Consider the following 21972-nt stretch of genomic DNA (forward strand, 5'->3'; position numbering starts at 1 on the left):
GAAACTGGCGGCCGCGGAACCTGCCCGGCTGGGCCTCGTTGCAAGGGGGCGGGGCCTAGGGGCGGGGCGGGGCCTAGAGGGGCGGGGCGGGCCTAGAGGGCGGGGCTATTACGGGGACCCGGCCGCGGAGGGCTGGCAGGTGAGGGTCTCAGTGCGGGGGCCCGGGCTGCCGGGATTGCGGGGACGTGGCTGCGGGGCGTGGCCAGCGGGGCGTGCTCGCGCTGGGCGTGGTCGAGGGGCGCTCAGCGGTGCGTGGTCCTGGAGGCGAGGGGGCCACGCTGGAGGCCCGGCCTGGGCTGTCCTCGCGGGCCCCGGGCGGATGCTCTGTCAGGCGGCTCCGGGGTCTCGGGGTGTCGGCGTCGGCCTGAGAGCCCGGGGGCTATGGGGCGACTGGGGGTCGCGGGCCCCCTCGCAGCGCTTGCTGGACCGCTCCCCCGCCCCGGGTCGGGCCTACGGAGCACGGGATGCCACCGCCCCCCGGCGGCCTGACGCGGCGCTGCAGCTGTGGGAGCGAGCGGCTCGCACCGTTGTGTCCGGGGGTCCAGCTCCCGCCCTTCTGCGTGGCCACCGTTGCTGCAGCCCTGACGGAGTGTGGTATCCGGAGAGGAGAGGCCCTGCTTGGTGCTCGGCATTCTCAGAAGTTTGAAGATTATCATAATTATTTTGCAAAACGAGCTTCAGTTACTTTGTCCAGCTCTCGGTTTGTGAACTTGGCTCAGAATGGCGTTGCGTTTATGGATTAAGTAGGGGCACCGACACCGTCACCCTAGTGGAGGCTTCCATCCCAGGAACAAAGTAGGTCGCATTTTTAAAAAATTCATCTTTATTGTTGAAATTACAGATGTTCCCTTTTTCCCGCCATTGATCCCCTTTACCCCGCATCCACCCCACCCCCAGACCTTCCCCATACCAATGTCTGTATCCATAGGTTATGCATATATGCATTTAAGTTCTTTGATTAATCTCTGCCCATCCACTCCCGCACCCCCGCCTTCCCTCTGAGATCCCTCAGTCTGTTCCGTGCTTCTGTGTCTCCGGATCTATTTTGTTCATCAGTTTATTTTGTTCATTAGTTCCACGTGTAAGTGAGATCATGTGAGGCTTGTCTTTCTCTGACTGGCTTATTTCACTTAGCATAATTTTCTCCAGGTCCCTCCATGCTGTCCCAAAGGGTAGGAGATCCTTCTTCTTTACAGCTGCATAGTATTTCATGGTGTGAATGTCCCACAGGTTTTTATCCACTCATCTGCTGATGGGCACGTGGGCTGTTTCTAGATGGTGGTTAGCGTAAATTGCACTGCTATGAACATAGGAGTGGATATATTCTTTCTGATTAGTGTTTTGGGTTTCTTAGGATATATTTATAGAGTGGATCACTGCGTCAAATGGGAGGTCAATTTTTAATCTTTTGAAGAAACTCCGTACTGTTTTCCACAGTGGCTGCACCAGTCTACATTCCCACCAGCAGTGCACTAGGGTTCCCTTTTCTCCACACCCTCGCCAGCATTTGTGGTTTGTTGATTTGTTGATGGAGCCATTCTGACAGGTGTGAAGTGATACTTCATTGCGGTTTTAATTTGCATTTCTCTGATAGTGACCTTGAGCATTTTTACATATGTCTCTTGGCCATCTGTATGCCCTCTTGGAGAAGTGTCCATTTAGGTCCTTTGACCATTTTTTAATTGGATTGTTTGTCTTCCTTTTGTTAAGTTGTATGAGTTCCTTATGTATTTTGGATATTAACCCTTTATCAGATGTGTCATTGGCAAATATGTTCTCCCATACAGTGGGCTCCCTTTTTGTTTTGTTGATGGTTTCTTTGCTGGGCAGAGCTTTTTATTTTGATGTACAGTGGTACCTTGGTTTCCTAATGTAATCCTTTCCGGAAGACCATTTGAGTTTTGAAACGTCCGAAAACCGAGGAATCAGCAGCCGACAGGTAGGCCTCAGGATCTTGCCCTCAGCGGAATCTGTGTGGCATGTTTGACTTTCAAGGCGTGTTTGAAAACTGAAGCGTTAACTTCTGGGTTTACAGCGTTCATCAACGGAGATGTTCAAAAACCGAGGTACCACTGTAGTCCCATTTGTTTAACTTCTTTGTTTCTCTTGCCCTAGGAGATGTATCGGTAAACATATTGCTGAGAGATGTCTGAGATTTTGCTGCCTACATTTTCTTCTAGGATTTTTACAGTTTCAACGTCTTACATTTAAGTCTTTTATCCATTTTAAGTTTATTTTTGTGTATGGTGTAAGTTGATCTAGTTTCATTATTTTGCATGTACCTGTCCAGTTTTCCGAACACCATTTATTGAACAGACTGTACTCCGTTGTATGTTCTTGTCTCCTTTATCAAATATTAATTGAGTGTAATGGCTGGGTAGACTTTTGGGTTCTCTGTTCTGTTCCACTGATCTATGTCTGTTCTTGTGCCAGTACCAGGCTGTTTTGATTACAGTGGCTTTGATATCTGGTATTGTGATCCCTTCAGCTTTGTTCTTCTTTCTCAAGATTTCCGTGGCTATTCGGGGTCTTTTTTGGTTCCATATAAATAAATAAATATTTATTTATTTATTTATTTACTTATTTATTTACTTAAATATAGCTTTATTGATTTCAGAGAGAGGAAAGGAGAGGGGGAGAGAGAGAGATAGAAACATCAGTGATGAGAGAGTCATTGATCGGCTGTCTCCTGCACGCCCCCCACTTGGGATCGAGCCCGCAACCTGGGCATGTGCCCTGACTGGGAATCCAACCCTGATTGCCTGGATCCTAGGTCGACGCTCAACTGCTGAGCCATGCCCGGCCGGGCCATATAAATTTTTGTGTGTTTTTTTTGTTTTGTTTTGTTTTTAAAATATATCTTTATTGATTTTAGAGAGGGGAAAGGAGAGGCAGAGAGAGAGATAGAAACATCAATGATGAGAGAGTCATTGATCGAGTCCACAACCCGGGCATGTGCCCTGACTAGGAATCGAACCCTGATTGCCTGGATCCTAGGTCAATGCTCAACCGCTGAGCCACGCCCGGCCGGGCCATATAAATTTTTGAAGTGTTTGTTCTAGATCTGTGAAATGTGCTGTTGGTATTTTAATAGGGATTGCATTGAATTTATAGATTGCTTTGGGTAGTATGGACATTTTAATGTTAATTCTTCCAATCCATGAATATGGTTTATTCTTCTACTTGTTTCTATCTTCCTCTATCTCTTTTTGCAAAGTCCTGTATTTTTCTGGGTGCAGGTCTTTTACCTTCTTGGTTAAGTTTATTCCTAAGTATTTTAATTTTTTTGTTGCAACAGTAAATGGGATATTCTTTTTAGTTTCTCTTTCTGAGAGTACATTATTGGTGTATAAAAATGCCATCGATTTTTGGTGTTAATTTTGTATTCTGCTACTTTGCCAAATTCATGTATTAAATCTAGTAGTTTTTTGGTGGAGTCATTAGGGTTTTCTATGTGCAATATCATGTCATCTGCAAATAGTTTCCTCCCTTCCAATTTGGATGCCTTTGATGTTTTCTTCTTGTCTGATTGCTGTGGCTGGGACTTCCAGTACTATGTTGAATAAGAGTGGTGAAAGTGGACACCCCTGTCTTGTTCCTGTTCTTAGGGGAAATGCTTTTAGTTTTTGCCCATTGAATATGATGTTGGCTGTAGCTTTGTCTGTCATATATTGCCTTTATTATGTTGAGGTATGATCCCTCTATTCCCACTTTGCTGATAGTTTTTATCAAAGACAGGTGTTGGATTTTGTCAGATTCTTTTTCTGTGTCTATTGATATGATCATGTGATTTTTGTCTTTCAGTTTGTTTATGTAATATATCACATTTGTTGATTTGTGAATATTGTGCCGGCCTTGCATCCCTGGAATAAATCCCACTTGGTCATGGTGTGTGATCTTTTTAACATATTGCTGGATCCAATTTGCTAATATTTTGTTGAGGATTTTTAACATCTATGTTCATCAGGGATATTGGCCTGTAATTCTCTTTCTTTGTAGTGTCTTTATCTGGTTTTCAACTTAGGCTAATGCTGGCCTCATAAAAAGAGCGTGGAAGTGTTCCTTCCTCTTGGATTTTTTGGAATAGTTTGAAGAGGACAGGTGTTAGTTCTTCTTTGAATGTTTGGTAAAACTCCCCTGTGAAGCTGTCTGGACCAGGGCTTTTGTTTGCTGGGAGTTTTGCTTTTTGGTTGGTTGTTTGTTTTTTAAATTTATCTTTATTGTTCAGAGTATTACAGGTGTCCCATCCCCCCCCAATTGACCCCCTCCACTTCGCTCCAATCCCCTCCCCAGGCCTTCACCCCGTTGTTGACTGTGTCCATCATTTATGCATATATGCATATAACTTCTTTGGTTAATCTCTTCCCACCCTCCACCTGCCTTCCCTCTTTCCTCTGAAATAAGATTGTCTGTAGCCTGCATCAATGTCTCTGGATCTATTTAGTTCATCAGATTCTTTTTTTCATTAGCTTCTTCTTAAAGAAGACCCTTCACCATTTCCTGTAGTGCTGGTCTGGTGGTGATGAACTACTTTAGTTTTTTCTTATCTGTGAAGCTCTTTATCTGACCTTCAATTCTAAATGGTAGCTTTGCTGGGTAGAGCAATCTTGGTTGTAGTTCCATGTTTTTCATCACTTTGAGTATTTCTTGCCACTCCCTTCTGGCCTGCAAAGTTTCTGTTGAGAAATCAGCTGACAGTTGTATGGGTGCTCCCTTGTAGGTAACTAACTGCTTTTCTCTTGCTGCTTTTAAGATTCTCTCTTTGTCTTTAACCTTTGGCATTTTAATTATGATGTGTCTGCCTTGCTGTGGGCCTCTTTGGGTTCCTCTTGTTTGGGACCCTCTGTGCTTCCTGGACTTGTAAGTCTGTTTCTTTCCCCAGGTAGGGGAAGTTTTCTGTAATTATTTTTTCAAATAGGTTTTCAATTTCTTGGTCTGTTTCTTCCCCTTCTGGCACCCCAATAATACGAATGTTGTGCCTCTTGAAGTTGTCCCAGAGGCTCCTTATACTATCTTCATATTTCTGGATTCTTTTTGCTTTTTGCTTTTCTGGTTGGGTGTTTTTTGTTTCCTCATGTTCCAAATTGCTGATTTGATTCTCAGTGTCCTCTACTCTCCTGTTGATTCCCTGTAAATTATTCTTCATTTCAGTTCATGTAACCTTCATTTCAAATTGGTACTTTATTATGTTATCGATTTTCTCAGTTATTTCCCTGATAGTATGCTTAAACATCCTTATAAACAAAATTCTGAACTCTGTATCTGTTAGCTTGCTTGGCTCTATTTCATTTAGTTCCTCTTCTAGAGATTTCTTCTGTTCTTTCCTTTGTGACATGTTTCCTTGATTCTACATTTTGGCTGCTTCCAGGTGTTTGTTTCTATGTATTAGGTAGAGCTGCTATGTCTCCTGGAATTTGTAGAGTGGCTTTGTGTAGTAGGTGTCCTGTAGGGTCCAGTGGCTCAGTCTCCCCAGTCACCTGAGCTGGGCCTCCTAGGTGCTCCCCTGTGTGGGCTAGGTGCACTGTCCTGTTGTAGTTGAGCCTTGGTTGCTGTTGGCATCACTAGGAGGAATTGACCCCCTGGCCAATCAGCTGTGAGGACCAGCTGCAACTACAGTCAAAGAGCTGCTGTGCTGGAGACACCCCTGTGGATCAGGATTTACTTCAATGAGGCTTTGGTGTTCACCAAGTGCGCCCCTTGAGTGTCACTCGTGGATGTGGATGTGCTGATTATCCATCCCTCCTTAATGTATTGAATCATGAAAACTGACTCCAGAAAAATAATAAATTTTAAAAATTGTAATAACTATGTATGGTACCAGGTGGTACTGGACTTATTGGGGGTGGGCATCATTTCATAAATTATATGTCTAGCCTGGCCGGGCGTGGCTCAGTGGTTGAGCATCAACCTAGGATCCAGGCGATCAGGTTTCGATTCCCGGTCAGGGCACATGCCTGGATTCCAGGCTTCAGCCCATCAATGAATGACTCTCTCATCATTGATGTTTCTATCTCTCTCTCTCCCTCTCCCTCCCTCTCTCTGAAATCAATAAAGATATATTTTTTTAAAAAATTATATGTCTAACTGCTAGGCTGTAAAACTGAAACTAATGCTGAATGTCAACTGTAATTGAAAACATAAAATTTTCTAAACTACACATTCAATATCTTTTATGGATATAGGACTATTCAGGTTATGTATTTATTCATGGATGAGCTTTTGTAATTTGTGTCTCTCACAGAATTTGTCCATTCCACCTAAGTTGCAATTGCAAAAGGAATCCCCCCCCCATTTCTTTTTCTGCAGTTTCATTGCTAGTATATATGAAAGCAGTGGATTTTGTACATTGATGTTGTATCCTGCAACTTTACTGTGTTTATCATTTCTAATAGATTTTTGGTGGAGTCTTTAGGGTTTTCTACATATAGAATCATTTCATCTGTGAAAAGTGACACTTTTACTTCCTCCTTCCCAATTTGGATGCCTTTTCTTTCTCTTGCCTTATTGCTGTGGCTGGGACTTCCAGAACTGTGCTGAATAGGAGTGATGAGTGGGCGTCCTTGTCTTGTTCCTGACCTTAGAGGAAAAGCTTTCAGTTTTTCACCATTGAGGTATGATATTGGCTGAGGGTTTGTCATATATGGGCTTTATTATGTTGAGGTACTTTCCTCCTATACCTGTTTTATTGACTGTTTTAATCATAAATGGATGTTGTATCTTACTAAATGCTTTTCTGCATCTATCGGTAAGATTACATGATTTTTATCCTTTGTTTTGTTAATGTGTATTGCATTGATCAATTTGTGTATGCTGAACCATCCTTGTGCCCCTGGAATGAACCCCACTTGATCATGATGTATTATTTCTTTAAATGTATTGTCGTATTCGATTTGTTAGTATTGTGTTTAGGATTTTTTCATCTGTGTTTGAGATATTGGTCTGTAGTTTTCTTTTTTGTGTTTTCTCCTTGCCAGGTTTTGGTATTAAGGTTATGTTGACCCCATAAAATGTGTTAGGAAGTATTGGCTCTTCAATTTTTTGGAAGAGTTTGAGGATAGGTTCCAGATTTTCTTTGAATGTTTGGTAGAATTGACTGGTGAAGCCATCTGGTTCTGGGCTTTTATTTTTTTTGGAGATTTGTGAATGGTTGTTTCAATTTCCTCACATCAGATTTTCATGATTCAGTCTAGGGAGGTTATACAGTGATGCCTTGGTTTTCGAACATCTTCACTGATGAACATTTCGGGTTAAGAACGCCGTAAACCTGGAAGGAAATGCATTGGTTTTCAAATACACCTCAGGAGTCGAACATGCAACACAGCTCCCACTGAGGGCAAGGTCCTGAGGCAAGGTCCTAGCTGTCGGCTGCTGATCCCTCAGTTTTCAAACGTTTCAGAACTCGAACGGTCCTTCGGAACAGAAGACATTCGAAAACTGAGGTACCACGGTATATTTCTAGGAACTTATCCATTTCTTCTAAGTTATTGAATTTGTCTTTCATAGTCTCCTAGTATGATCTGTGTATTTCTGTTATGTCTGTGGTAGCTTCTCCTCTTCCATTTCTGATTTTGTTTATGAGTCTTTCCTCTATTTTCCTCAGTGAGTCTAGACAGGGGTTTGTCAATTTTATTAATCTTTTCAAAGAACTAGCCCTTTGTTGTATTAATTTCTTGTATAGTCTTTTTGTTCTCTCATTCAATTCTCTTTTTTTTAAAATATGTCTTTATTGATTTCAGAGAGAGGAAGGGAGAGGGAGGGAGAGAGATAGAAACATCAATGATGAGTCATTGACGGGCTGCAGCCCGCAACCGGGGCATGTGCCCTGACTGGGAATCGAACCCCAATCTCCTGGATCCTGGGTCGATGCTCAACCACTGAGCCACGCCAGCCAGGCAATTCTGCTCTAATTTTTATGGTTTCCTTTCTTCTGATGACTTTGGGCTGCTTTTGTTCTCTTTCAAGTTCTTTAAGATGTAGTGTTAGGTTGTTTCCTTGGGATTTCTCATTTCTTGAGACGGGCCTGTAATGATACAGACTTCCCTCGTTACTGCTTTCACTGCATCTCAGACGTTTTGATATGTTTTGTCCTCATTTTTAAAAATCTCACCTTTTATTTCTTCTTTGACCCAGTGATATTTTAGTAGAATGTTGTCTAATCTCCACATATTTGTGGGTTTCTTTACTTCCTTTTTGCAGTTGATTCCTAATTTCAAAGCAATGTGATCAGAGAATATGCTTGGTATAATTTCAGCCTTTTTGAATTTGTTGATGCTAGTTTTGTGTCCCCTCATATGGTCTGTCCTTGAGAATGTTCCATGTGCACTGGGGAAGAATGTATAATCTGACGTTGTGGGATAAAAGGCTCTGTAAATGTCTATTATGTCCATTTGGTCTAGTGTGTCATTTAAGGCCGATATTTACTGATTTTCTGTTTGGGTGATCTCTCTAGAGCTGTCAATGGAGTATTAAGGTCCCCAACTATGACTGTTTTTGTCTGTTTTTCCCTTTAGTTCTGTGAGTAGCTGCTTTATATATTTTGGTGCTCCCTGGTTGGATGCACATATATTAAGAAGTGTTATGTCTTCCTGATGTGGTGTCCCCTTTATCATTATAAAATGTCCATCTTTGTCTCATTACCTTCATTATCTTGAAATCTATTTTATATTCCTGGGCTCACACCTGCAGTCACAGGCCTCAGGGACCATCAGCAGTATCTCCAACCAGGAACAATTCTAGACTCCTCGGTATTGTAAAAATACCTGCACTGACCCTGGCTGGTGTGGCTCAGCTGGTTGGGTGTCATCCCGTGCACTGCAAGGTTGCTGGCTCGATTCCCAGTCAGGGCACATGCCTGGGTTGTGGGCTCCATCTCCAGTGGGGGTTATGCAGGAGGCAGCCGATCCATGTTTTGCTCTCACATCAGTGTTTCTCTTTCCCTCTCCCTTATTCTCTCTAAAAATCAATTAAAAAAATAAATCTTAAAAACACACACACAAAATCTGCACCGACTCCTCAAGTCCAATGAACGCTGGGAGCAGAATCACAGCCTTTTGTTTTTAGAATTTATTTTTAAATGTTCTCTGGGGCACCTCACTGATGCCCACCAGGCTGTGCATGCTGCCCAGGTGACCACATGCACAGGGCCAGGGTTTCTGAGACTTCTGTTGTGGCCTTAAGCTGCTGATGCCAAGGCATGTCCATGGGAATGAATCCAAGTTCATTTATGTCGTTTAAAAAAGAAGCAAAGAAGCAGGGCTGCCCAGGCCTGGTGGCTCAGTTGGTTGGAGAATTGTCCTGTGCACCAAAAGGTGGTGGGTTTGATTCCCAGTCAGGGCACATACCTAGGTCGTGGGTTCGATCCACAGTCTGGGCTTGCATGGGAGGCAGCTGGTGGATGTTTCTCTCTCTTTCCCTTCCTATCTCTCTAAAATTAATGAAAACATATCCTTGGGTGAGGATTTTTTTTAAAAAGAAAAAGCAGGTCTTAAAAGAAGTGTTTCTGTGATCAGAGTTCGGTGATTAGCAAAAAAATTAATTTTTGCCTGGAAAATACACTGGAGCTTTGCTAGTGTGTCTGTTCCCCTTCCCAGATACACAAGTGGTGGGACCAGCCTGGAGGGGATTTGCACAAAGGAGAAAACAGTCAGAAGTAAAGAGGGGGTGCTCCCCCCCGTTATTTCAGGCACAGGTCCCACAAGGTCACACCAGGTGTTTTGGTAAAACCAAGGTCCTGCCCATGGCCTGCAATCCGGAGAGGCCAGGGCAGGCCCAGGAGCCCTCCCTGCATCTGAGTAGAAAATGGCGCAGGCTGCCTCAGGCCATTCTGGGGTGCACTTTCAAGCAGGCTGTTCTGCAGTGGACGTGGCACCATGAATCTTGCTCTGGAACACTGAGAGGCAGAGCTGGGTGTGTGGACTTTCCTACATCTCCTGCTGCACCCTCCAGGTAGAGGAAGCTCTTAAAAGCTCTTAAAAGAGGAGAAGAGGGAGGGATCCCAGGACATAAGCAAGGAAAAGGTCTATCCAGACTCTGCTGCCTTGGCCCGTCTCCACACACTGCATTCCTGCAGCACCCCAGGTGTTGGGGAGCCAACTCTCTGTCAGAACAGGAGTTGTAGGCAGGACACGGTAAGGGTGGTCTAGGGAAAAAATCCACTTTGGGAGTTCCTACTCAGAAGGCGGCCCCCGCACACCCCCAGACTATTTGGCACACCCAGGAGCCACCCGTTCCTTCAGGTGGCCTTCTTGGAGAGGGGCACAGGGTGCAAATGTCCTTTCTGCTCTGTGTAATGCCCCAGCCCCTCCTGGAACACACTGGGCTCAAACCTCCAACTCGTTCTTAGAGCTGGTTTTCTATTAGCACTGGAGTTCTTAAAGTGGGGACCCATACAACCTGCTGCCTCATTGGAGAGCCTTCTAGCAATGCAGACTCAGCCCCAAGCAGAAGCGCTCTCAGCACAGGGAACAGGTGGAGCCAGGAAGTGAGAGCTGGTCAGGCCTGGACAGTGGTCTCTTCAAGGCCAAGCTGCCCAGACGACCTGCTGCCCCAGCAGCGAGTGACTGCTTTCCTGCCTACTTCTGATAGGCCCCTCATGACAGATGACACAGGCATCCTGTTATGTTTTTGGCAGCCAAGGGCTGGTCCTCTATTTCCATGCCCTCCATCTCCTCAGCAGGGTGAAAGCCTCAGTATTTTACAGAAGCCGATGGCTCTGCCCCAGGCCCTTGTTGTCTGCCTGGGGTGTGGGATGTGAAGAACAGACTTTGGCACCCAGCCTCCCCAACTAACTCCACCCCATCGTGAACTGAGCAGCTACTGGGGCAGCAGAGGATAGCCCTTCAGTTTCCAGTAGTGGCAGAAAGGAGGGAAAATACATTTGACCCTTAACAACACAGGTTTGAACTGCACAGGTCTACTTATGTGTGGATTGTTCCCATAAATGTTGTAAATGTATCTTCTGATTTTAATATCTTTTTTCTAGCTTTATTGTAAGAATACAGTATATAGTATAACACACAAAATATGTGTTAATCAACTATGTTACTTGTAAGGCTTCTGGTCAACAGTAGGCTATTAGTAGTTAAGCTTTGAGGGAGTCAAAAGTTATACTCAGAGTTTTGACTATATTGTTCAAGGGTCAACTGTATAATGTGTTTGAAAATTAAAAGCTAATCATTTGGGCCAGGCCAGTGTGGCTCAGTGGTTGAGCCTTGACCCATGAACCTGAGGTCATGATTCCATTCCCGGTCAGGGCACATGCCCAGGTTGCGGGCTCCATCCCCAGTGGGGGGCGTGCAGGAGGCAGCCGATCGATGATTCTCTCTCGTCACTGATGTTTTTCTCCCTCTCTCTCTCCGTTCCTCTCTCTGAAATCAAAAACATATTTAAAATAGTAATAACAATAAAAGCTAATCATATGGGAGGAAAAAGTTTAAGACAATGGAGTTTTTCAGTGAAGCAACCCCTCATCTCACAGTCCAGTACATTGGCCCCTCCCAGGGAGGGGACTGTCATGTACAAAGAGCATTTAATTAATTTATTTATTTCTTTACACATAACTGAAGTGATGTTACAGTACATAAGTTATTTACAACTGTGCAGTAATGTGTTGCAAAATAAATTATCTAGAAGGCAGCAAAAAGTACATTGTGAATGTGTATAAAACTGTACAGCGTTTACGGGTACACTTTTTATATGATTATTGGCTCTGTAGTGTTTCAAGTTATGTTCTCAGAAAGAGAAACAAAATGCCCAAGATTAAAGGAAAAAATATACAAACCACGTGGATTTGACTCCATTAAAAACACAACCGGAGAGTCCTGGCTCTGTGTCCCTCTGTGGCAGGCAGGTGGGCAGGTGGGCGGCGCAGCTGGCCCTCGCACAGCACAGCGTCCCAGCCCCAATCCGAGGCCTGTGGCTGTCAGCAGCTCCATGGCAACAGGACAGCAGCAAGGATGGCACTCTCCCTGCCCTCTGACCTGAAGATCACTGTTTGTGAGGAGTGGACGCCTTAATTTTATTTCCTTTAGTTGATCAGAATGGAACAAGAAATTTTTAAAAACGCAATCCGTTCTGCAGCTCCTGAAATGCCCGTGCAGCTGGCTGGAAAACAGACCCCAAGGCCGCCATGTCCGTGTCCCCGAGGTCTCCTTGTCCTCCCTCGGCAGCTGGTATAAAAGAGACGTGCTCCAGGGGCAAAATGCAGGGTTTTCCCTGGGTGTTCCCACCTGAGGGACAAGGTCTCCTTCCGCCACCTGGACTCGGCAGCAGTGCTGGGCTGACCCATGTGGCCCTTGCTTGTGTCCTGTGCAGCTGTCCTATGGTGCATCAGGCTGGCAGAAGCACGAAGTCATCGTTGACATCTACCATGGGAACGTAGAAGGAGGGCACCTCATTCACACACAGGGACTTGTGCCCGGCAGGGTCCAGCTCCTGGACCTTCAGCTGCCACTCCATCCTCTGCACAGCATTGAGGGCCGCAGCCTCATGTTGCTGCCGCATCAGGAGACACGTCTGCAGGGAAAGCACAGCAGGTGAGGGAAGTGGAGGAAAGACCCTGGCCCACCCCCCAAGTAAGAGAACTGGGGCCTGGGCCCCCACTGCCCACTCACCTTGCTGCAATACCCAGTGGGAGGACAGGTTGAGGGACCTGGGCCAAGCTCTGGCTACAGGATGGCCTGCCCCTCTGCATGGCCCACAGTGACATCCTACAGGCCACCTCACCACCCCTGGCTGCCTCATCCTGCCGTGAGTGGTCTTGCTGACCACATGAAGAGACTATCCCTGCTCCCTGTCCCTACCCTCCATGGATTTCACAGCATCTAATTAGAATTTGCAACTGATTTTCTTTTGTTTTTGTTTTACAATTCTTATTTATAGGTGGTGATACTGATTTCATTTGCATTTATAATGGAAGTTATATCTTATAAAAGTACACTTTTTAAAAAGGGTTATCTAGGGTTAAGTATTGAAGTGTTTAATCTTTATGTGGGTATATTATTAGGTACCTATATTATATATAGGTACTATATTATATTAAGTAGGTACAAAGTTAAAACTGAAATGACAACTCACTGGATTACTGAAATGGGACATAACCAGATGTAGCACCTGTGGACCTGGGTTTGGGCACATTTTGGGAACAAAGAGCATTTAAACATGGTCAGGTAGTACACCATACTTTGGATTAACAAAGTTTGACAATGTTAGTGACTGTACAGTAAAATAATCTTTTCTTAGCTGTAAACACAAATATCTGGGATGGAATATCACAACATATAATTTGCTTTAAAATAATTGTTTTTTAAAAAGTGTGTTGAGAGCCAGGGGGAATAAAAGTCCTCCATCTTTAGTCTTCTGGAAATAACCACTGAGTGCTGCAGTGTAGCAGCCATGTCTCTACAGTGTCTTCACACGTCTGCTGGAATGTGTCTGAACCTCAGGATGGGCCCTGGGCCTCTTCATGAAGCAGCTCAGATACCCTCACAGGTCATGCTGTGTTTGTCTACTTTGAAATATTCTGTAGTAATTCCATCTTCAGATGTTCCCATACTCCATTTAATCACAGAATCATTGATGGACTTCTGGGTTTCTGTTTCATTGGGTTGTTCCAATGAACTTTTTAATCTATCTGAGGTTTAAACAACTAAAGGGAACTTACTAAGCTAGGTGGCCAAAACACTGTGAAATTTCATAGATACTGTTTACCACACAAAACTACCAAGTGACACTTGTCCCAGACTGCAGGACCCTGCAGGGGAGGAGTCAGTCTGTCTTCTAAGTAGGATCTAGTCTAACCTGTGGTTCTGAAACGAGTGGTCACACAGAGCATGGCTGCCCCATCTTCGTGCACTGACTCCACGTCTCCCACCCCCAGGTTTACTCCTCTACACCCTTCACTGATCGTTTTCTATCCACCTTTGTTCTTATTCGTTTGTAAGTTAGTTTGCACAGTAAGGAAACTGGACTTATGTGGCCTTTTTAAAGTAAAGTCTAACTTTAAAAAGAGAGAATTTTTAACCACATTATAGGAAAATGTTCCCTGTGGCTCCCTTCAAGTGTGGCCGCTGCAGACAGAGAGCAGTGGTGTGGCTCTGTATTGTCACCTTGGAGCTGGGCCTCACTTCAAATGCACCTGCACCCACACCCACATCATGATGAGACGCTGGGGCCTGAAATGCCACATGGGCTCACTGTTCTCTGCTCTGTGATTTCTGTCCACCCCGTGTGGCATCTGTGTACACTGCTGTGGCACCATGGTCATGGGTCATTGAGGTAAGGGGCAAGGATAAACCTGGCATCCTGGAAACACTGTCTTACCCTCAAAGTACAGGCAACACAGGGTTGGAATGGGGGAGCTTTGGGTTCCCCTCCACCAGCTCTGTAGCGCTTAGTGAGAAGAGCAGCAGGCCCTGCCTCATGGAGCTTCCCAGGGTGGTGCTGACTTGTGTGTTAATTCTGTAACTGGCACATTAGTGTTAAGTCATACACTGGTTCTCATGAGTGGCCCCATACCCATGTGCAACACTAGCAACTGAAGATAAGGACGTGCTTCTTACTTGCTAATCTTTCTATCTCCCACCCATCCTCTGGCTGCTGCACTGGTCAGAACGTCCAGAGCAGTGGTGATGGGTGTAAGCTGTGACCTTTGAGGAGGGCTCAAGGTGGGGTCCCACAGAGGTCTGACCGCCAGCTGGTGACAGGAGCTGCTCCCCGCACACCTGGACAGGAGGGAAGACACTCTAAGGAGGCAACATGGGGGTGGGGAGACCCTGAAAGTATCAGCTGGGTTCAGAGAGTCTGAAACTGTCACCTCCAAACATGGGACCCAGCAGCAGCCTCCCCCCACCCCAGGAGACTCCTGCGGGCTCCCAGCCCAGGTGCAGTTTGAGGGGGAGTACAGTACACTCACCTTCATGCGGTCATACTTGTCATCTACATCCTGGAGCCAGGAGATGAACTGGCGGGCGTTGAACCGATCTCGCACAGACTTGTTCTCGTCACCCTGGAGAAGAAATCAAATCTGGTCATTTGATGGGGAACAAGGAAGAAGGCAAACCTCCAGGGTGCTTCAGATTCTCCTTCCTACGTGAAGAATCCACACGTTGTAATCATGCTCAAGGACAGACCAGTGTGACCCTTGGTCCCCTTCTTCCCCATATAGCTTGTATAACATGCCTAGGAGGCTGTGGGGCCATCTGGATGCTCTCTGTGGTGGAACTACCCTGGGGGGGTGACTTGGGACCTCCCCCACAAGAGGGCTTTCTGTATGTCTGTCACGATTCCCACAGAGGAAACAATTGGGAAGCCCTCCGTCTCTGGCCTGCACTGCTTTTGCAGGCCACACACAGGTGCATGGTAGAACTGGCCATGGCCTCTGTTTTAACAACTTCAGTTTGTAAACACTGAAAGTATTTTTTTTTCTTTGTAAAGGGTGGTTGAGGGCCAACCTCCTGGTTTCACTCTGTAGGAGTGCTACCTTGAGTACAGCAGCATCTTTGCCTGCGATGGGACTGTGGTTTACAAACAGGGATGCCTTAGGAGGGACCAGGAGACAATGGAGCAGGTAGTTTTCAGATTCCTGCTGTCTGGTTCTCCTTGGATGTTGGGGTGGTTGGCATGCTGAGGAGAACATGTGAAAGTCTCTCAGCCACAGGTACATGTGCAACCAACCACCTGGTGGCTGAGCCCAGGCCCCACACCAACATACTTGACAGGGAGAAGCTGTAACCTAAGGCCTTCTCTCTGGTACATTCAAAAGGAATGCAGGAAATCCCTTAAAGATCAGCAGATTCCTTTTCTTTTAGATGAAAAACTTTCAAACACCTAACTCGGAAGTAATCACTTGATCCCCAACCAAATATTTTGTTTTATTATAGTTTGTTGACAAATGTTTTGCTTTAGGAAAAATTTGTGATACATAGTATGTTAAATGGGGAATTTTTCAAATGTATATCCTTGAAGAGTGTATGTTAAGTGAATGGAAAAACCTTTAATATACTAGTAAAAAAAAAAAAAAATTTTAACTAAAAACCACTGAACCACTGTATGTTACCACACAGCCATAGCCAACCCAGAAATGCTGCTTAGAACCCAGGGGTCCATGTGATCCTGACACAGCAGGAGTTCATGCCAGCCAGGGGGCCACGAGGGGACTTTGCGCCAAGGCCTGAACAGTGAAGGGGCCAGGAGAGGCCCAAGAGGGGACAACAGTATTCTGGGAAAGTCAATATGAGCAGGGGCACAAGGCCAAGAAGCAGAGGGCAGGACAGGCCCAGAATGATGCACACTGGGTTGTTTCTAAAAAAGTCCCAGCAGTTGTTTGGGAAGAAAATAAACTGGGGAGTAAAACCCAGGTCAGACTGCCTCAGGAGGCCAGGCCTGAGTGTGTCGGGCAGCAGGAGGTGGGAAGAGCCAGGCTCAGAATAGATAATGGGGGAAAGAGAGCCCACTTTGCACAGGTTAAATCTTAACCATGTCCATGGACTGGTCAAGAGGCAACTGAAAACTGCTGAAGCTGGGGGTTGCCAACAGGCAGCCACTTAATGGCAAAGTCTTGCACCCCAGCAGACAAAGGCAGGGAGGCCTACAGGGGCAGGTGTGCCCACATATTAATGACAGGTCAGGTTGGGTGGGGGAAGCAAAGGGGATGACCACATGGGACAAATCTAACCCTAGGGTGTAGGGAGCCAGGATGACGAGCTGGGGTGGATGAGGCAGATGGACAGTGCTCTGAGCTCTGCTGCCCAGCCTGTACCAGACCAGCGGGTAAGTTCTAACAGGACTCTGGGGAGTAGGGAGGGAACCACTGCTATGCTAAGCAGCCCCAGGCTCCCACACCTCTTGGCCCTGCAGCCAAGGGCCTTGCTGCCACTGTCACTATGCTGGTGCAAGACCACCACTGTCCCCAGCATGATAGCCTCCTATGGGGCCTTTGCTGTAGAAGGCTATTTATGCAGCAGCTCTGGGTGCAGCTCATCCTAATCATATCTATGTTTTAGAGGAAAATTTAACTCTTGAGTGATTGAAACTGAGGCCCAGTCCAACCCAGTGACCTAAGAGCCTCAGCTCGTGAGGACCCTAGAATGGAGCCTCAAAGAACCCATGCAGCATCTCATGACATCAGCATTACATGTACTGCTGTCTGATCACCCCTGCCTACCCGCCTTGAGGGCAGACCCGATCATGTGATCAGAATAGAGTTTATGGGATGTGGGTGTTTCCTGATCCTGCATATGTATGTAGCCAAAGTCTGGAAAGCCCAGCTTTTCTTAGGAAACAAGTGTGAGTGCAGAGCCTTGGCAACAGCACTGACCTGACTTTCCAGAGGCATGTTGTAGACCTCAGAGTCCAGCAGCATGGTGCAGGCACTGAATGGCACCGCCTGGTTCGCGATGGTCCTTGCCGCCCGACAGTGAACGCGCAGGATCTCCTGTTCACAGGAGACGATAAGCTTTTCCTGGAGGACAGAAACCATATGAGCCAATCCTAACACGGCCAGATACATCCCAGGCCCAAAATCCCCGACCCAAGATCTCTTCTTACCCGCTCAATGCTGTGCTGCAGGCGCAGCTTCCCCCTCACAGCCTCCTGCTGCTTGAATAGCTCCTTCAGGGGCTCCGCCAAGGAGGGAGGGGGAGCAATCTGTAGTCACAAAGGGTGAGAGGGCGGGGTTAGTAGAGGCTAGGAAGCTGCACCAACAACACTGACCAAGTCTACCCTGAAGACACACCTCTGTTCACACGAAATGCAGATGCACAGGTAATTCCTGGAAACAACTAGATGCTTGTACATGAGAGCAGGTGAATGAACTAGAGCACAGACCCTGGCCCCAAAAGGAGCAATGAGGGGGAATGAGTTCCAGAGATGGTGTGAAGTGTGTAAAGCAAAGTATAGAATGTCTACACTGCTGCCATTCATGCAAGATCAGAACACATACGGTGTGTTGTCTGTGCATAAGAAGTATGACAGGTGGAAGAGGAGCACACGGGACAGAGGAGAGGAGGATGACGCTGGGCTGTTTATTAATAGTGAGGTTTTATGTCCCCTAAACAAACCCTAACACCAAATGGGATGCAGGTGCCAACATGGAACAACAAAGCCTGACTGTCCTACTGGGGGTCAGAGTGCGGGGAAGAGAGTGCTCACCTGGGTCACTTTGGAAAAGATGTCATGAGGCAAAAGACCAGAAGAACCACCCACAAAGGCCATCTTCTAACTAGTGCAGGCATTTTATGGGTGGGCCAGCACTTGCGAAACAAGACACGTATACTGGGAGTGAACAGGCCAGTAAACACTATAAGTAAGAAGCACCAAGTCTCTCTCTCAAAGAAGGAAGATGCAAGCACAGGGTGAAGTCAAGGTTTCAATTAGATCAGATGGAGGGATGCAGAGTAAACACCAAGCCTGGCTGTGTCACCCAGGACAGTGAGCACATCCTACACCTAAGATGTGGTTTCTAAACACCATTCCCACTAAAAGCGTCCATGTGGTTAATTACAGGGCTCAGCTGGAACATCTTGTAAGACTGTAAACTGAGAACATGCTCAGAAAGAGGGGGCAACCTGAAGGAGCTCCTAATGACCAAAGGCTGGAACAATTTGCACACAAAATAAGTAATGGTGATTCATGTTGGATTACAGGAGCATTCCAATCAATAAACTTAAGAGAGAGGGAAGTAGAAAATCAGCATTAGACCAACACCACAGGAATGTCTGCTACAGAAAAGATCCACTACGGAGACTAAAATCGGTGGGCACAAGCTCAAGGAAAACAGGACTTAAGAGTCTCAAGGTACCTTTCCCAAGATATTTATCAACTATGACGGGAAAGACAGTAACTGCACAGTGGAGATGGTAGGAGACTTGAGCCACCGTCATCACGATGCAACTGCTGACACCAAGAACAAGGCACAACACACCAAGACATCACGTCACATCTATGCATTCTCACCAAAAATTCAGTCCAGTTGTGGACGTAAGACCAAATCCCAAATCAATATTCCTCAAAAGTGTCATCAAACTGTGCCTTTCAAGGAAGACAAGGGGTGGGTGACCAACCACAGCCCAGGAGACCCAGGAGGAGATGCAGCATCCCAGGGCCCAGTGAGGGGCACATATACACACTGTGCTTTCAACTTTGTCAGTCTAAAATTAGCTCAAAATAAGACATTAGAACATCTAGGTGGTCTCTTCACTGGCACACCTCACTCATCAGGCCCTGCTCCATCCCTTTTGCCTCAAAGGACCCAGACCCTATGGGGCCCTAGTGTGTCTCCTCCTTCTGACTCTACCTCGGCCGCCCATAGGTGGTACCAGGTGGGAAGACAAACACAGTGGCGCATCTAGGTGTAAGCCTTTCTTGTTTTCGGGTTTTAGTATTTCTAAGGCACCACCATTTCTGGATCCTCAAGAGAAAGTACCAGGACCTGGTACCACAGCTGCCGGAACAAGGCCTCAGCCTCGAGCTGCGTAGTGGCAGCCCCTTGTCTCTGGCCTGGTGAGAAATCCAGAACACTTGACCTCTGCTTGCCCTCACCTAACAGGCTGGGTACTCAGGTGGTAACAGGAAGTAAAGGAGCCTTCTTCTAGAAAGGCATGAATCCAGTAGAAGTAGAGATGCACAGACCACTGAAAGGGTGAACCCTGGGTAGTAGTACAGTGACTTCTACTGTTTTATTTTCTAAACTTTGTATGGTGGTCACGGTACTCCTTTATTTTAGTAACTAAAATTTAAACAACAAAAAGTCTCACCAAACAAATCTTATGCCAGATTTTTCTGAATCTAGTGACCCAGATGAAGCCAGGCAGCTGGATCCTCCCAGGCCAGACAAAGGCAGGTTTGCCTCAGTCCCTGTCCCGAGGGCAGCTCAAGCTTAGTGTACCAGGAGAAGAGAGAGTGATGCCGATGACATCCTCGATTCAAAGCTAGCCCTGCTCCCTGGGAACAAAGTGCTGGGCGGGGAAGGTAGTGGCCCCTGTGGCTGTGCCCCCAGGCCTCAGCCATTGAACCTGATGTCAGAACCACTCATCCTCCTTCAGAAGATGCTGGGCGTCAGTCCTGGATAGCTGAGCTTTCTGCCAGATGGAAAGCCAGCATAGACACTGACTTTTGGAACACCGAGGTCTGACAGAACACATGCATCCAACATGACACTCCTTTGGGACAGGAAGTTCCCTCTGAGACTGGATGTGTGGGCCTTCCCCAAGCCCCGGGGAATCGGCTCACCCTGACCAGCATCCTTTCAACAGCTGTTAACTGAGGCTCGCTCTGGGCCTAATAGACAAACAGAAGTCCTGGCTTTTCTTCAAAGGGATGGAAGGGTCAAAGAAATGAAGCAAGTCAGCTGTACACTATGTGAACAGGCGACTCCTGAGAAGCACATTAAGCTAGAGTTCTCAAAGGCCAAAAAGGTTGTGGCTGAGCAGAGGAGGGCAGAAATCCAGCTCCAATGTAAAAGCATCTCTTTACCTGCTGTGCTGAGAACAGACCCCAGTGGGCAAGGATGAAGCAGAAGCCAGCCTAGGCAAGAGGGAGGAGTGAGACAAGCAATGACATGGGAGATGCTAACCTGCAGAACCCTGTATGGATGGATTTGCTGATGACCCAGACATGGGCATGAGGATAAGGGTGGAGGGTGTTGTGTACGGCAGGGATTAAACTGTCTCATCTGCAGATATGAGAGTCATCAGATCAAGGTGGAGGGTGAGCCACCAAGGGAATGGGGCCAATGAAAGGAGATGGAGGCCCTGGGTACAGTGCTGAGAGGCGGGTGGGGTGCTGACTGAGGACAGGTCCGCTGGGTGGAGAAGCCTGGAAGCCCAATGAAGGGTGTGCTTTGAGGAGGTGGCAAAGGTGCCAGGGTCACTCAGGGCTCCAGTGTGATGAGAGCTGAGACCTGGCCTCAGGTCAGTAACATGGAACCGCTGGGAACCAGGACAAGAAGTGTGGAGGAGTTCAAGGGTGAGGGGCGGGGGTTGAAGCCAGGCCATACATCCCCGTGCAGGCCTTTAGCTGTTAAGAGGAGCTCTTTTCTCTCCTTGGCTGCTTGAAGATCGGCCACCATCATGAATGGCACAGTTAACTCTCCGGGCCAGGAAGTTCATGACCAACAGACCACTTCAGCAGAAACAAATGGTCATTGACGTCCTTTTTCCTGGGAAGGCAGCAGTACCTAAGGCAAAGTTGGAGAAAACTAGCCAAAATGTGTAAGATCACACCAGATGTCACCTTTGTATTTGGACTCAGAACCCATTTTGGTGGTGGCAAGACAGCTGGCTTTGGCATGATTTATGGTTCCTTGGATTATGCAAAAATGAACCCAAACATAGACTTGCAAGACATGGCCTGTATGAGAAGACCTCAAGGAAGCAGAGAAAGGAACGCAGGAACAGCATGAAGAAAGTCGGGAACTGCAGAGGCAACTGATGGTGCTGCCAAAAGTGAGCTGGAGACTGGATGACAGAATAGTACAGGTTCTTCAGTGACTTTATCTGTGGTGGTTGTGCAGGCTTTTCATGAGAGGACTAATTAAGAACTTTTATGGGGGGGGGGGGGAAGGGGAGGAGTTGAGAGGAGACACTGAGCTACAGAAAGGGAGAATGCTCTGCAGGTGTGCCCAACATGGAGGTGGGGGCCTTGGTCAGCTACAGTCCCAGGTGAAGACATTGGGGAGACCAGGGACTGAGCAGCACCAGGGTTGGCTGTAGTTGGACGTCTGCAGGGCACAGCCGCAGCAGACAGGGAGCTGGGTGACAGTCAAGAGGGTGTGGGAATGGACCCAAGGGCACTCAGTGACCCAGTCAGGCACTAGATGGGGTGCTGACATAGGAAAAATGATGAATGACAAAGAGGAAAGTGGTTCTCCAGACCCAGAGGGGCTGTCAACATGGACCTCCATATTGGAGGGTGGTCCAAGGTGGTACCGCACCCACTCCAAGCTCTGGCATCCCAACGGTTTGGCATTTGCATTCA

General features: G+C 46.8%; 1 protein-coding gene across 6 annotated transcripts in view; it reads right to left on the reverse strand.

The window, feature by feature from the left end:
• Nucleotides 1–11526: 11526 nt before the first annotated feature.
• The window catches only part of ANKRD11 (ankyrin repeat domain containing 11), a 202668-nt gene continuing 192222 nt past the window's right edge, over nucleotides 11527–21972 (reverse strand). For all 6 annotated transcript variants that reach the window (XM_081118418.1, XM_081118417.1, XM_081118420.1 and 3 more), the window contains 4 exons: nucleotides 17545–17643; nucleotides 17315–17458; nucleotides 14912–15004; nucleotides 11527–12513 (listed from right to left, as the gene is read on the reverse strand). In XM_081118418.1, coding sequence (XP_080974544.1) covers nucleotides 12328–12513; nucleotides 14912–15004; nucleotides 17315–17458; nucleotides 17545–17643 — 522 coding nt within the window. In that variant the 3' untranslated portion in view covers nucleotides 11527–12327. The remainder of the gene's footprint in view (nucleotides 12514–14911; nucleotides 15005–17314; nucleotides 17459–17544; nucleotides 17644–21972) is intronic.

This window comes from Miniopterus schreibersii, assembly GCF_964146895.1.
Source record: "Miniopterus schreibersii genome assembly, chromosome: 18".
Taxonomy (NCBI): Eukaryota; Metazoa; Chordata; class Mammalia; order Chiroptera; family Miniopteridae; genus Miniopterus; species Miniopterus schreibersii.